Here is a 13,911-nt window from a genome sequence, read left to right as displayed (position 1 = left end):
GAAGTTCCTCTCCCATAAAAAGTGGGCCGTTCGAAACGCAGCGAATCTTCTGTTCGCCGCAACGCTCGATCGCACTGCTACTGGAGGCAATTGGGACTTGTTGGGTGAAGAGCCGGAAAGCAAGCAGAGCACAGATTCAACAGATATCGATTTTGGAGACGCGAAGAGTTTTTTTGTTTTGTACCAATGGAATGCATCGCGAACTTCAATCACGCAAAGCACGCCCTCTCGCTGATTTGTTGCGGTTTCATTCTCCTTTGATTCATTTGATCTCAGCACGCTTGATGGGGAGGAGAGACATCTGATCCAACGGATGAAGCTGTCACTGTAGCGCTTCTGCTGTTTTCTGTCTCGTGTTAAACTTGAGCGGGCCCTAACCAAAGAAGATTTACAGCATGATATTGACCTTCTCTCAGAAAAGATATCGAATTGTTTGTATACTTCAAGCAGGATATCATGCGCCGTATTATGGCTGCTCGCACGACCGTGGACTACACTATTGCATTCAAAAGCGTCTGCTGATTCAATGTCTACTGTTCTCATGAAACTCTTCAATGAGGGTTTTCAACGAGCGTTCACTCGAACTGTCCATAACCAACACTGCGATTCATAATTAATTCTCTTCACGGAAGCCTAGCAGCAATTTTGGAGTTTGTTTCTCGACCTTCAGCTTGCCGTTCGTTGATTTCTGAGTATCTTTGCAGAGCCATGCCTTTCGACAGAAACGACGTGGCAAGAATTCTCAACAAAATGAAAGATATTTATTCATATTTTCGCCCAGCTCCGCTTTGCACTGCTACTGTTCTTCAAATTAGTGAGCGACTTATCGTTGGTTTATCTCATTCAAGCCCCCAATCGGAGAACCATCGACGGTGGGCTTTGCGAATGGGCAAAAAATGTTTTCAATTTCACAACTTCCTCATCAACTGCCGCCAACGTCTATTGGTCACCGGCAAGACAGATTTTTAACAACACCAGATTTAACCCCCTTTCTTCATTCTTCGTGGGAACGACTCCCCTGCCACATTCCCGTCGAGGTCTCCGCAGTCCGTTCTTCTGTTGCTTTCAGACCTCTGATTGGCTCCAGCCATCACTTCAGCTCTGTTGACGCCCCAATTGTGAAGAGCAGAACGCTCAACATTCCTTTTCATCAGCGATCACCGAAGCACTGCGGATCACTTCTAAACTCATGCAGCTGTTATCAACTGATCCCGATACTCCAGTCCGCCTTCCAGTTTATCCCTATACTTCCCCGGAAGACCTTCGTTCTGAGATTTCGCGAATGACGTTGGTGCTCTCATCGTCATTCTTCAACAGTTTCTCTCTTCTGTTTGTGACAATGGTTGCGTCTTCCCCCTCAACAATCTCTTGCATCCGTTCTTGGCGGCTCAGTTTCACCACTGCTCTGATTGATTTCCTGATTAGAGGGTCAAAACTTTTAGTTGCTTTAGCCTCCCCACAGACCTCCCCTTCTCTCAATCCTTCAATCTTAACAATTCTTCGTCGTTCGATCAAATCAGCGCGCTTTGCACGCGCCAAGCAATCCACGCGTTTTGCGAACCACTGTTTTTGTTGGGGGCGCGAATCCAGAGTATTCTGGCGTCAAGCGTCCTGGATGCCGATTGTCTCGAAGCTTTCAGAACTGCAGCAACACCAGCTTCAGATGTTAATGTGCGATTTAGTGCTCTTCGTGCCCTTTCAAATTTGTGGAATTCACTTGAAGGAATTTGAGTTGTGGAAAAGGGCTATCATTTTGGTTATGGTGAGCTTCGTGAAATAGGATTCGCTGCTGTATCAACTATTTCTCAGGACGAGACCCCCGAAATTCAGGAAGGCACCGCAAGAGTGTGATCTGCAGCGCACTTAAGCAGATGAAAGATATGCCCAGTGGTTAACGAGATGGGAAGGCGATTCCAGAGCGATTCCGAGTGCTGTTCAAGCCTGCTGCCGAATATCGCTCTCCAGTGGGCAACTCATTACGTTGTCGAGGCCTTCCCATCGCAAGTGGGTGAATGGCTTCTAGAAATCGTCACAGGTCGAAGCGCGGATTCAGCATTGCGTCAAACCTTGGAGAATTGATGTCTGAGTTTCGAACACCGCACGCTTCGGAAGAACCAAGAAGTCGAAGTGAGAGTGTTTGAACAGGAAGCTTCCAAACATTTTCAATGAGGACGCGTATTTTGTTCAGCTATTGGGACGAGTCCTACATCAAGAGAGGCGACGTTAGCGTTTTCCGCAGTGACGAGCAGGGTGGAACGAATTATGCAGGCAACTCGAGATGTGCGCGGATATTTGTCTTGAAAGCGCTTCATCGATGGAGCACGTGGACAAGATCATCTGCTGTTGCAAGTACTCTACAAGCACTTTTGGTTCGAACAGTACTGACCATCTCCTCATTTCTCCGGCAACAAGAAGAGATCCCTTTTTGTTTGAGAACCAAAATTGACACTTTGATTCATGCAGTAGAATCTGAGGGTGTTGAAGCCTCGTTTGCGGCTGCTGTCCAGTCTCTTAATGGTTCTATCATTACAGAGACAATTTTTTATGCTACACCCTACTAGAACAAGAAAAAAGAATCTGAGGGTGTTGAAGCCTCGTTTGCGGCTGCTGTCCAGTCTCTTAATGGTTCTATCATTACAGAGACAATTTTTTATGCTACACCCTACTAGAACAAGAAAAAAGAATCTGAGGGTGTTGAAGCCTCGTTTGCGGCTGCTGTCCAGTCTCTTAATGGTTCCTATCATTACAGAGACAATTTTTTATGCTACATGGAACAATAAATTGACAGTAGGAACCGTTCTCGCGCCTGCTAAAAAGTGTCTAGTCGCGTAGGTCGTGCGACTTGTGTGTTAGCCTGCTCTACTGTGTTTTGTCGTCCTGTACATGTTAACCCTCGTGAACCCTAACAAAATGGACAGTGACTAGAACAAGAAAAACAATATACAACATTAAAAAAACGGATATTCTAAAAGAAAAATTTGTACAAACTTCTCCAATTGGCAGGTTCTACAAGAGATGGGACGGACGCTCTAATCAACAAAGCTCGAGACGCTTTTGCATTCTTCGACTCCTCCCGAGCTATAGATTTGAGATAGTTGTCGATTGCTATAGCCGCATCCCGTCCTTCTGCCATTGCGGAAACCACCAGAGACGGTCCCCTAAGAATAGCAGCAATACAGGTAACGAGGTTCAACTATTCGACATACGTTCTACAATCACCGCAAGCAAACACCCCTTTGAATCCAGCCTCAAGAGATGTCCCAGCTCGAACCAAACCATCAATCTTCAATTCCATCGAGCTATCGGCATTCCAGTCCTCTTCCACCGTCGCTCCATTAAGCGCCAGTAGAAACCAAATCAGCAGGGTACGTTCTTTCCGTCCCCTTGATGTCAACCAAAGACGACTTGTTAGTCACGACCTCTACAGGAGGCTCGTCCGTTCCAGTGATACGCATTGGAATTGTGTAAGTTGGGTGGACGCGAATAGCCTTAACGCCGCCAACATTGGTTGATCCAGCGCGCGCAGGCACAAATTCAATCGGTCTAAAGAACAGGAAAGTGAACAGCCGCTATCCTGCCATTTTCCCACCTTACACCGAACTCCCGAGGCTCCACTCCCTGCATCACAATGGCCTCTTCGTGACCATATTCGACCTTAAACACTTTCGCGTTTTCCGCGACCTTTCCTTGAATCGCTGTTTGTTTTGCAACTTCTACAAGCTGAATCACTTCGCTGCAACCCATTCGTACTGCAGTGGCCACGCAATCCGTAGCAAGCTTCCCCGTTCCGATCACGACAACACGTTTTCCAACGGCATCGATGACCTCATCATTCTGTAGACCAGAGAGTCAATCACTCGACTGAAAACAAGTGCATCTCTTACATCCAGGTCAGAATTGAAGAGGCCTTTTTGGTTTCTTGTTAGAAATTCCATTCCCTGTACAATCCCTTCAAGTTCTCTTCCTGGAATCTTCACATCAGCTTGTTTCTGAGTTCCAACCGCCACTAACACCGCGCCTGAAGTCTTTCAATAGTTGTGAGAGTTGAATGTCTCTGCCAATGCTCGTGTTGCACTTAAACTGAACACCTTCGGCTTCCAGTAATTCAATTCGACGCTGAACAACTTTTCTCTTGTCGATTCGCATGTTAGGAATCCCGTAAGTTAAAAGCCCTCCAGCTCGATCCGACTTCTCAAACACTGTCACCATGTGCCCCACCCGATTCAACATATGAGCTGCTGCCAGCCCGCTTGGCCCACTGCCTATTACTGCGACAGTAAACTGTGACCGCATTTTCGGGGGAAACGGTTTTGATCCATCCTTCCTGGAACCCTTTCTCAACAATCGCCAGCTCGATCGATTTGATTGCAACTGAATCATCTTGAGGCACCAAAGCACACGCATCTTCGCATGGAGCCGGACACACGCGACCTGAAACAAGGGACTGGACATTTCCCACAGCATCATCACAGACCTGTAAACTCAGGGAAATTGTTCGTATCGAGGAGACGCTCTAGAGCAAGCTTCCACTGTCCTTCAACGACAAGAGCGTTCCAGGCGGGAATGCGGTTCCCAAGGGGGCATCCGCCACCCTTTACATTCGGGTAATTGCATGTGGGGACGCCGCAACCCAAACACCGAGCAGCTTGAGTCTTTTGCAAGGCGTCGTAAAGTCTTGATCGACTCTGAACTGGTAAAGCAATTTCCTCCCTAAGATATGAAGATGGTGTTGATCTGTCAAGGTAGAGTCATGCACATACCAGTCGAGCACCCTGTTCGCTGCTGACTTCACTGCAGTCTTCTGTTTTGCATACAGCGTAAAGCCCATCAGGGAATCCGGAGATTGAACCAAAAAAGGCTTCTGGTGGTGTTGTTTGGTCGTGAAGTCCTGCTGCTGTACTGATGGTTTGTTTTCTTCGAGTGGTCTATTCAAATCATCTCTTTTACGGAAGTGACTGAGTCGTGGTGATTTCTTTACTGGACTCTCGAGATTCGATGATGTCAAGGTTTCCAAATCTGATACACTCGCGACTTCTAAGGTATCGCGTGCCTTGGGAGTCCTCCTGAGGTGGGCTTCGTTCGCCGAAGAAGAACTTCTCCCATTGCTGAAAAAGGGAAAGAATGAAGAAGGGTCTTGTGATTTCTGTCTTACCTGTTCACCCGTCATTGGAGAAAGAACACGTGGAGGTGCGGATTCTGCATTTGGCTTGAATGAAAGAAGCAATTGATCGGCTAACTCGCAGCCCTCAAGCGCCTTTAAATGGGCTTTCAATTGACGCTTTTCCTGAAAGAAAGGCCTGCGATCCTCGCGACAAGAGTTTCCTTACCTCCAAGAGAAAATGCTTCAAAACACTTCGGCGCGACGGGGTCAACGAAGGCGGCAGCAAGCGCTTCACAAGGTCAGTATCTTGTCTCCTTAATCCCTTGCTGTAACCGGAGCGCCACTAAAAAATTGCAAAAAATTCAGACCAAATTAAAACGCATTTCAGGCTTACGTGGGCGTAAACGAATCGCGCCATCCGCATCAATTCATTCAATTGCTCTGAACATTCATCGGAAAGAAGATCATCAAGCCTTCCAGTTCTTTCTAAATCTGCTGCATATTGGAAGAGAGCACTCGGCTCTTCTCCATGACCAAGAACCTTGAGCGCACTCTCACTGACATCAAGGACCCTCAGACGCCTAAACAATACAAAGAAATTGGTAGGGATAAAGAGGCGAGGTCCCTACTTCAATTGCTTCCTGCGGTGCTCAAATTTATCAGCGTATTCCGAAAGAGTGTAGGGAAGAGATTGGAGGTGATACCCTGGGAACAACAATAATAGTGGCATCTTCAATTCTGTTCACCTTCATGCTTATGGGATATCATCCGATCCCAATCATCCAAGATGGCAACCGCGTCTTTTGAGCCTTTGGTCACGTAATCCGTTATTGCTTGTTTGAGCACACGTTTCATGTCTTCGGGAAAGACTTTCGTAAACCTAGATGAGAGAAAAGGCTTGACAACAAAAATGCAAGTCGGGGATCTCCACCTTGGTAAATATTCAGGCAACTTTGATAGAATGTCCCGTGCTACGCTCGATTTAGTTCTCTCGAAATGCTCAAGTAGAAGCCCTTCCAGAACTTTTGCATCTTTTCGTGTCATTGATTCCGCTACTTCGGCATTGCTGTTCTGTCGTTCGAGCTTAGTTTTATCCGCCAGATCTGCCGTCACTGGCTCCAAATGGATTATTTGTTCATTGACGTTCTTCGGATCCAAATCCAATACATACGCGATACCTAAGATATCATTCAAAGTCTCTCAGCTTCAGGAATTGGAACTAGTGCTCACCTCCACTCATTCCAGCTCCAAAATGCCTCCCTGTTTTTCCAAGAATTACGACAATTCCCCTTGAGAGAACATCCATACGAATTGAGCGCTACGCCGACTTAAACGTACCTCGTCATGTATTCGCATCCATAGTCACCACATCCTTCAACGACCGTCGTTACTCCGCTGTTACGAACTGCAAATCGTTCTCCTGCGACTCCAGCGAAAAATGCCCTTCCATTTGTCGCTCCATAAAGAGCTGCGTTGCCAACAAGGATGTTTTTATCAGAGTCGGAGAAAAATGGGGAGTCCGCGGGCGGCTTGACGACAAGCGTTCCCCCACTGAGGCCTTTCCCAACGAAATCGTTGCAATCTCCCCGATAAACCGAATGTGATTCCAGGAGCAAGCCAACATCCGAAACTTTGCCCAGCTGATCCTCGGAAGTTCACCGTGATCGTATTCGAGGGAAGACCCCTAGCCCCATACCGCTTTGAAACCTCGTAAGACAGAAGACCTCCAACAGTTCGATCGACATTACGAATTGGGAACTGAGACACCGTGCCAATTTGATTCTCGAGCGACCGACGAGCGCGTCTGATAATTTCTCTGAAAAGGCAAGAGTGAGTGCTCTAGTCGGGCTGTGGGAGGCTCACCTGTCAAGAACCTTGTCTATTTCGTGATCCTGTGCCGAGCAGCAAAACATTGGGCGTGGTTCAGGAGTGGCGCTAACCCAAGCGCCATTTATCTAATGGGGTACAAAGTTTCCATCCAGGGACCAGAAGTTGTCTGAAATCGAGTGAACGCCGCTTCCAGTGTCCAGATAAGGTATTCTTCGGACGGAGCAGATCCGATCTGCCAATCATATCGTTGAATTTACGGAATCCAAGTCGGGCCATAAAAGCGCGAATCTGCAAGGAGCGCATCGTGGATCAGTGGCTGACTCGCTCGCTCTCTTACCTCTTCCGCAACCATGAAAAAGTAGGCAACGATCTGTTCAGGCTTTCCCGCAAACCGCTTTCTCAACTGTGGGTCTTGTGTCGCGATGCCTGTTGGGCAAGCATTCAAGTGGCACTTCCGGGCCATTTGGCACCCCATCGCAATCAGTGGTTGAGTTGCGAATCCGAATTCCTCAGCACCAAGAAGGGCGGCAAAAACAACATCTCTCCCCGTCTTAAGCTGTCCGTCGACTTGAAGAACTGCCTTATCCCTCAGACCGTTAAGACATAGAGTTTGATGAGTTTCTGCAGTATGATGCATCACAAATCAGACTTCTGAAGCAATCCGGTTAGCCTACCAGCAAGACCAATCTCCCATGGAAACCCTAAAGAAAACAGTGGAATGGGAAGTCGTGACTTTGGAGTTATGGCAAGTTACCTGCACGCTTCATTAGCTTGCTAGATGCAGTGCCTGATAAAAGAAGGGTTTAAGCATGAGGTCGCGCAAGGGCGCCCTTTTACCTCCAGATGCGCCAGAGATTAATAAATGATCGCACTTGGCCTTCACGCAACCGGCAGCAATAAACGCCAACTCCAAGCTTCGCAACGAGCTTGATCGATATACGCGCCCGAGGGTTCCCATGCTTCAGATCCATAATCAACTGAGCAACTGCAGCACCAGATAAGAACAACTAAGGTGGTCTTGAACTCACCATCCTCGATCGAATACATGTCATGATGCGGTGGTGGAGAGATTAACGAGACGCCCGGGCCGTACCTGAAAAAACGATCGTTTAGCAATATGGTAATGAAACCCTAGCTTACTTTTACGGATAGCTGGGACTTTCCCTATAACTTTATACCCTGAAGCGACAAAAACCCCCTCTGAGGTTCTGTTCAGCAAAAGCGGAGCCTCACCTGGCAATTCACCGCCTTCCCCAGGCGTCGCCCCTTGGCCACATTTAATCTGGAGCTCATCGCAATCGGACAAAAAGAAAGAGCTGACCCCAAAACGACCACTTGCTATCTGTTTTGTTCTGTTTCTCGCAGACGGATCAGATCCCTCATCGACGTCCCCGCCTTCACCGGCGTTACTGCGGCTGTCTAACGCATTCATTGCTTTGGCAATTGTTGTAAACGCTTCCTCGCTGATGGATCCAAACGACATCGCGCCTGTAACGAGCCTCTTTACAATCTCCTTTGCTGGTTCAACCTCTTTCAGCGCGACCACTCTCTGGCTTCCATAAATGAATTCCAATTGACCACGAAGTTCAATTTCATCAATGAGAGCATTTTGAATGTCAGAATACTGACGAAAGGTTTTGAAATTATTCTCCCTGACGGCAGCTTGTAAGTATCTGATTGTGTCTGGATGGTTTGCGTGCAATTCAGATCCAGGGATTGATACGAATTGATACTCTCCGTTGTCAATCAGATGCCTCGGTGGCATTCTATCAACGAGTCCAGGAACAGGATGCTCAGGATACGCAGCGCAGTGGAACCTAAAGAAAGAGCCATCTTGCTTGTTGCCCTGCTTTGTCTCACCTGAGAATATCATCCCGCAGAATATCGAAACCAACACCACCGATAACAGAAGAAACAGCATCATTGAAACAGAGCTGGAGAACAGATCGATCGACACCAAGAGGCTGGAAAAAACATCCTCCCTGACGAATGAATGCGATCATCCCATTCTACCGAAATGGTCTCACCTTATAGCTGAGCATCGTGCAAACTCCCATCTTCGACATAATTCTCAATAAACCGATTCTCACCGCAGACAAATAATTTTCAATTAGACGATCGAGGGGAAGAGGACATTCATCAGGAAGAAACCGAACGTTTGAAAGAGCTTTATATGCAAGCTAAAGAGAAGGCAGTAGCAACCACGTGGTGATTTGAACACTTACATATGGATAGACAGCGTCACCTCCACAAGTCAACACTGAGATGAAAGATACAACAATAGGAATAATTGAGAACACATCTGCCTTACAGAACGCAAGCTGATTCACTTCGCAAGCTTCGCCGGTTTCTACTACAATTCCACAATTCATGCGCAACCGTTTTCGTACAAGATGGAGATGTACAGCCCCGACTGCTAAAGACGACCACAAGGGATAGCGGCTTGCACCTGCTCGACGATCTGAGAGAATTAGAAGTCGGTGGCCATCAAGAACGGCTTTCTCCGCGTCCGTCTGTAGCTTTTCGATTTGTGATAGAAGATCGAATGGAGCGCGACATTTTGGCCAACTCAAATCGAGCAAGACGGATGGATATCCTGGTAAAGTGTTCAAGGCTCTGAACTGAGCTGGCGAGATTACAGGATTATCGAGAAATATACGCTTCGAGTGATGATGTGTGATGGAAAACATGTCTCCCTGCTTCCCTATTGGACATGTGAGCGACATGACATTTCCTTCACGAATGGGGTCGATGGAAGGATTCGTTCCTTGAGCAAAGGATTGTTGGAAATAGTCGGTGAATGTTCTTGGCAATGAAGATAAACATGTTAGTGGAGTGTCATCACCCATCGATCCTTGGGGTTCTGAAGCATATTTTGCCATCGGTGAGAGTATCAATTCAAGTCTCTCTAGGGAATATCCAAACATGGTCAGTTGCGCCGTCATGTCAACGAGTTCTTCGCCTGCTGCAACGGAAGGTGATTCTTCTGCGTTATGGAAATTGATCTCTGAATGCCTTCGGTGCTTTTTCTGGGTTCCAATGCGAACTGACGCGGGTGGAAGTGCGATAGAAGCCTCTTCGGCCGAAAGCTGAAGCTCACGGCGAAGCTCTTCATCTGGAACAAGTCAAACATAAAGACGTTTTGATTCTTCATTCGGCAGCTGACCTGTCATCACTATCGCCAATTGATTCAGTTGGAGGGAATAGCGAGAGAGCCACTCTCCATACGGATAACGTTGAGCGTATCTCAGTTTGATCTCTTCATCAGAGACAACGCGTTTCTCTCGGAAGTCAACGAGCAACATTCTCCCAGGAGATAAACGCCCCTTTCTCGATCACCAATGATGGCGCGATATCAACAACACCAACTTCACTTGCCAGAACCAGCCGCCCGTCTTTCAGAATCGCATACCTTCCCGGCCTTAATCCATTCCGGTCCAGTTGGGCTCCGACTTGAATTCCATCTGCGACAGAATATCTAGAGCGACCAATTCGTTTCAGAAACTCACCAGTGAAGGCAATCAAGGCGGGACCGTCCCAAGGCTCCATCAAGCAAGAGTTGTACCTGTTGAAATCTGTCTTCCATTTCGGGTCTCCCTTCTGGGCTGCTTCAGGAGTGACGAGCATAACAGCTTCAGCCAAATCTCTTCCAGCCATCATCAACAATTCGATAACGCCATCCAGAGTTGATGAATCTGATGAGGATCCTGGACCTTCTTCTTCCTCCTCCTCAATTGTTTCAGTCCGATCCAAACCGCTTGGTCCTTCAACGTGCGAATCAATCGATGAAAATGATCCTCTCCGTGCGGATCCAATATCAGTCGGAATTGCGAGTGTATCGATCAAGCGATTAGTACTCTCGACGGGCCTGAGCTTGGGGGATTCTTTCGCTGGACCAATACGGGCGGGAGAATGGAAATGAGTGACATGTGCAGGCTCCTCGAATGGAAGAAGATCCTCTTTGGCAATTTTTGTTCCTAAAGCACTCGGAACTACTGCGTTCCCCTCTCGTGCTGCTAGCCATTTTCTATTTCCTTCTATCGTGTTGATTTCTCCATTGTGCGCGATGCGACGGAACCTGGAAGCGCAAAGGAAGTTAAGAATTCAACTGCATTTGATGACTTACGGATGAGCTCGATCCCATGTGGGAAAAGTGTTCGTTGAAAATCTGTAAAACAGAAGGAAATCTCAGCGTTATGTGAATCAAGCAGTAAGGAAAAAAAAAATAACCTGGAATGCACGATTGCTAGATACGACGTGAAATCTTCATCCATGAGATCATCGAAATATGTGAAGAGCTGCTCGCTTTGAAGTTGACCCTTGTAGACAACAACTTTTGATGAGAAACTGCATATGTACATTTCACTCAAACTGCACAGTTTTCGTCGAGCGAGAAATAAAATCTTCTCCAGATCTGCAGGCCAGCCGTCGCTAGGCTGGTCCGCCATCATCTGATCAACGCTCAAGTCAAAGGCAGAGAAGCTTGATTCAGGGTCGTAACAGTTCTCAACAAGAGGCGCCAAAGAGGCCGCAGTATCGTAGACATCGTAGATATTCGAATGATCTGTTTGAGTTAATCCTGTTGCTTCTTCACAACAATCGGCGACTCTTGACACGAAGAGCTGGACAATGTATGGTTCTGTTGCGCGTCCATTTGGTCCTGAAATAAGATTTAAATGAAGTGAAAAAATAAATCAATCCCACCAAGTATTGACGACTTCGTTGGGAGAATTCTCCATCCAAGAACGGCCAGCCCACACGATCGAACGACTTCCTCAACGCGGTCCATGAGTTCAACACGCTGGATTTCATTCTCCAGGCCGTTAGGTAGAAAAATTTGTCCGACCCCGTAGCGTCCCAATGGAGGAAGGGTCAGGAATGGTAGCTGGAGGGAGGGAAATTAGACAAATGTCGTCAATGCTTCTCTTATACCTGTCCAGTTTGGGACATCTTCTTGAAAAATCGATGAGGCATTCCCACCATCAAACCTGATTGAAACTATGAAAATAGAAAAGACACGCAAGACACCGACCTGCACCTGAAGAAAGAAAAACGATGAACTCTGTATTGTCTATGAGTGACGCTTCCTTACCATCGCCATCTTCCCCCTGCTTGGCTCCTCTGTGGGTCATTCGAACTAGAAGTTTGTTGGCGTCGCTGACGACCTTTCGGCTAGCGCGACCTTGAATGTCGGCGATACACCCTAAAACCAAGCAGGCCGTGAAGCGTTGCACCCGTAAAAATCCTTACCGACGCCACACGAATCCGCCTCATTCGCTGGATTGTAGAGACCAACATTTCCTGGTGTAGATCGTTGTGCGTTGCGAACCATCCGTGATTAGTAAGCCTGATGTACAGTCTCTGCTTCCAGGTCCGGTTCATGGGTGACCGGAAACGGCGCAAAATTCTGTCCGAAAGTCGCAATGAGGCGAGTCCCTACGAGTTTCGGGATGGTCAACGATTCGTTAAACCATACGACCATTTATTTGAGACTTTTGTGAAACGGCGATGGTTGGGACAAGAACTTTTGATGGTGATGAAGAACGAGTTCAAGGCCTTCAATGGGGATTATTATCAACGTGCGATTGAACGTGGTTCAATTCGAATCAATGGTGAAACCGTTCCGAGTGACTTCATACTGAAAAACAATCAGAGAATTGAACATCGTGCGACAATTTCTGAGCCGCCAGTTCTAGAATTTCCGATACGAATTTTAATGGGAAGTCACACCCATTTGGAATCGATGTCGATCATTGCTGTGGAAAAGCCTGTTGGAATTCCTTGTCATCCTGGAGCAGCTTATCGACTCAATAGCTTGATTGAAATTGTTAAGCATAAGTCGAGAATTATCTGCGACGAATGTGAAGGAATGGATTTAGAGAAGGTTAGTGCGTTGAATGGTGCTCTCCTTGAGGATTTGCGCCATGGGAGGAGACTTCTGCCAAAAGCTCCTCCCAGCTCTAATGTCGAAGTTTTGCCGCCCTCGAACTGTTGCTGCTTAGCGTCGATTGACAGTGGCTCCTTGCGACCGCTTCACAGACTAGATCGCTTGACTAGCGGAATCGTTGTATTGGGAATTTCATCAGAAGCAGGAAAAACTTTCGAGCTCGCATTTCGGGAAGGGAGGGTTTCTAAGACTTACGTGGCCCGTGTGGTTGGGGATTGTCGCCTCGCACTGTCTGGTCACGTCGAGCAAACAGAAGGAACATCAAAAGCGCTGAAACGCGTTCTTCGTGGCGAAGTTTATTGTAAGAGCAACAGAGGATTTCGGTATAGAACTCTGAATGTTTATAGAACTCTCTGGTATGTTCAGGTGTTGATCAAAAATCCGCAATCTACAGATTTGATGAGGAGAATACGAAAAAGGGAAAAGATGTAGAAACAGAACTCGAATTTGTTTGTTATGACGGTGCAGCGGATGAATCCCTCGTTATATTGAGACCAAAAACTGGTCGAACTCATCAACTCCGGTATACAATAATTCAGTGTCTGTTCCTATTGATTGACATTTCAGGACCCAACTTTTATACCTTGGTCATCCAATCGTTAATGATCCCTGTTATGGTCCTTCAGTCCCTCGATACCTTGATTGGTTCAGAAGGGTTCCTCATGTTCAACTCGATTCAAGAGATCCATCAAATGAAGACTTTCATGCCTCAGGAATCTTTTTACATGCTTGGAAGTATTCAATGGAAAACCGTTTCAGTTTCGAAACACAACTGCCAAGCTGGTGTGCAACAGATCTCTCCTAGACTTTTTATTAAATCTGAATCCCTCGTTCCCGCAATGCTGCTCGTATGAAAGTCATTTCAGAACGTTCTTGTTCGGTCCAAGCAGCTTCCTGCTCGGGAGTGACTGTAACAATTTGTTGTAAAATATCGGGAGCTTGCAGAATTTGTTCAATCAGTGCTTGAGTCGCTTCGCTGGGTCCTCGCTGGATTGGAGTTCCCTGATAGGGAATGGGTTGAATGGGGATGGAT

General features: G+C 47.0%; 2 protein-coding genes across 2 annotated transcripts; one reads left to right on the top strand and one right to left on the bottom strand.

Moving 5' to 3' along the window:
* Positions 1 to 3,589: 3,589 nt before the first annotated feature.
* Positions 3,590 to 12,032, bottom strand: LOC129618227 (uncharacterized; the record flags this gene model as incomplete). The annotated part of the gene is given in 31 exon segments (XM_055533031.1): positions 3,590 to 3,834; positions 3,885 to 4,022; positions 4,024 to 4,311; positions 4,313 to 4,431; positions 4,475 to 4,710; positions 4,761 to 5,254; positions 5,328 to 5,444; positions 5,496 to 5,682; positions 5,856 to 5,981; positions 6,033 to 6,279; positions 6,332 to 6,390; positions 6,440 to 6,690; positions 6,692 to 6,915; positions 7,042 to 7,219; positions 7,269 to 7,552; positions 7,606 to 7,632; positions 7,686 to 7,718; positions 7,769 to 7,829; positions 7,831 to 7,916; positions 7,960 to 8,024; positions 8,062 to 8,110; positions 8,165 to 8,748; positions 8,792 to 8,895; positions 9,157 to 10,046; positions 10,098 to 10,266; positions 10,268 to 10,395; positions 10,441 to 11,009; positions 11,058 to 11,099; positions 11,162 to 11,591; positions 11,864 to 11,969; positions 12,024 to 12,032. Coding segments are annotated over 31 exon segments (6,545 nt in total), but the record flags the coding sequence as incomplete, so codon positions are not given.
* A 279-nt stretch (positions 12,033 to 12,311) lies between these two features.
* On the top strand, positions 12,312 to 13,683 carry LOC129618226 (uncharacterized). The gene is made up of 3 exons (XM_055533030.1): positions 12,312 to 13,179; positions 13,245 to 13,401; positions 13,446 to 13,683. The coding sequence occupies exons 1-3, from the start codon at positions 12,312 to 12,314 to the stop codon at positions 13,681 to 13,683; spliced, it is 1,263 nt and encodes a 420-aa protein (XP_055389005.1).
* The last annotated feature ends 228 nt before the right edge of the window (positions 13,684 to 13,911 follow it).

The sequence above is a fragment of the Condylostylus longicornis genome, unplaced genomic scaffold (genome assembly GCF_029603195.1).
Source record: "Condylostylus longicornis isolate FDR11 unplaced genomic scaffold, ASM2960319v2 ptg000770l, whole genome shotgun sequence".
Taxonomy (NCBI): domain Eukaryota; kingdom Metazoa; phylum Arthropoda; class Insecta; order Diptera; family Dolichopodidae; genus Condylostylus; species Condylostylus longicornis.
This window is presented reverse-complemented; position numbering and strand designations above follow the sequence as displayed.

Coding starts and splice junctions, on each gene's coding strand:
- LOC129618226 (XM_055533030.1), top strand. CDS start 12,312: ATGGGTGACCGGAAACGGCGCAAAATTCTGTCCGAAAGTCGCAATGAG. Junction 13,180..13,244: donor TCTTCGTGGCGAAGTTTATT/GTAAGAGCAACA, acceptor TGGTATGTTCAG/GTGTTGATCAAAAATCCGCA. Junction 13,402..13,445: donor GGTCGAACTCATCAACTCCG/GTATACAATAAT, acceptor TTGACATTTCAG/GACCCAACTTTTATACCTTG.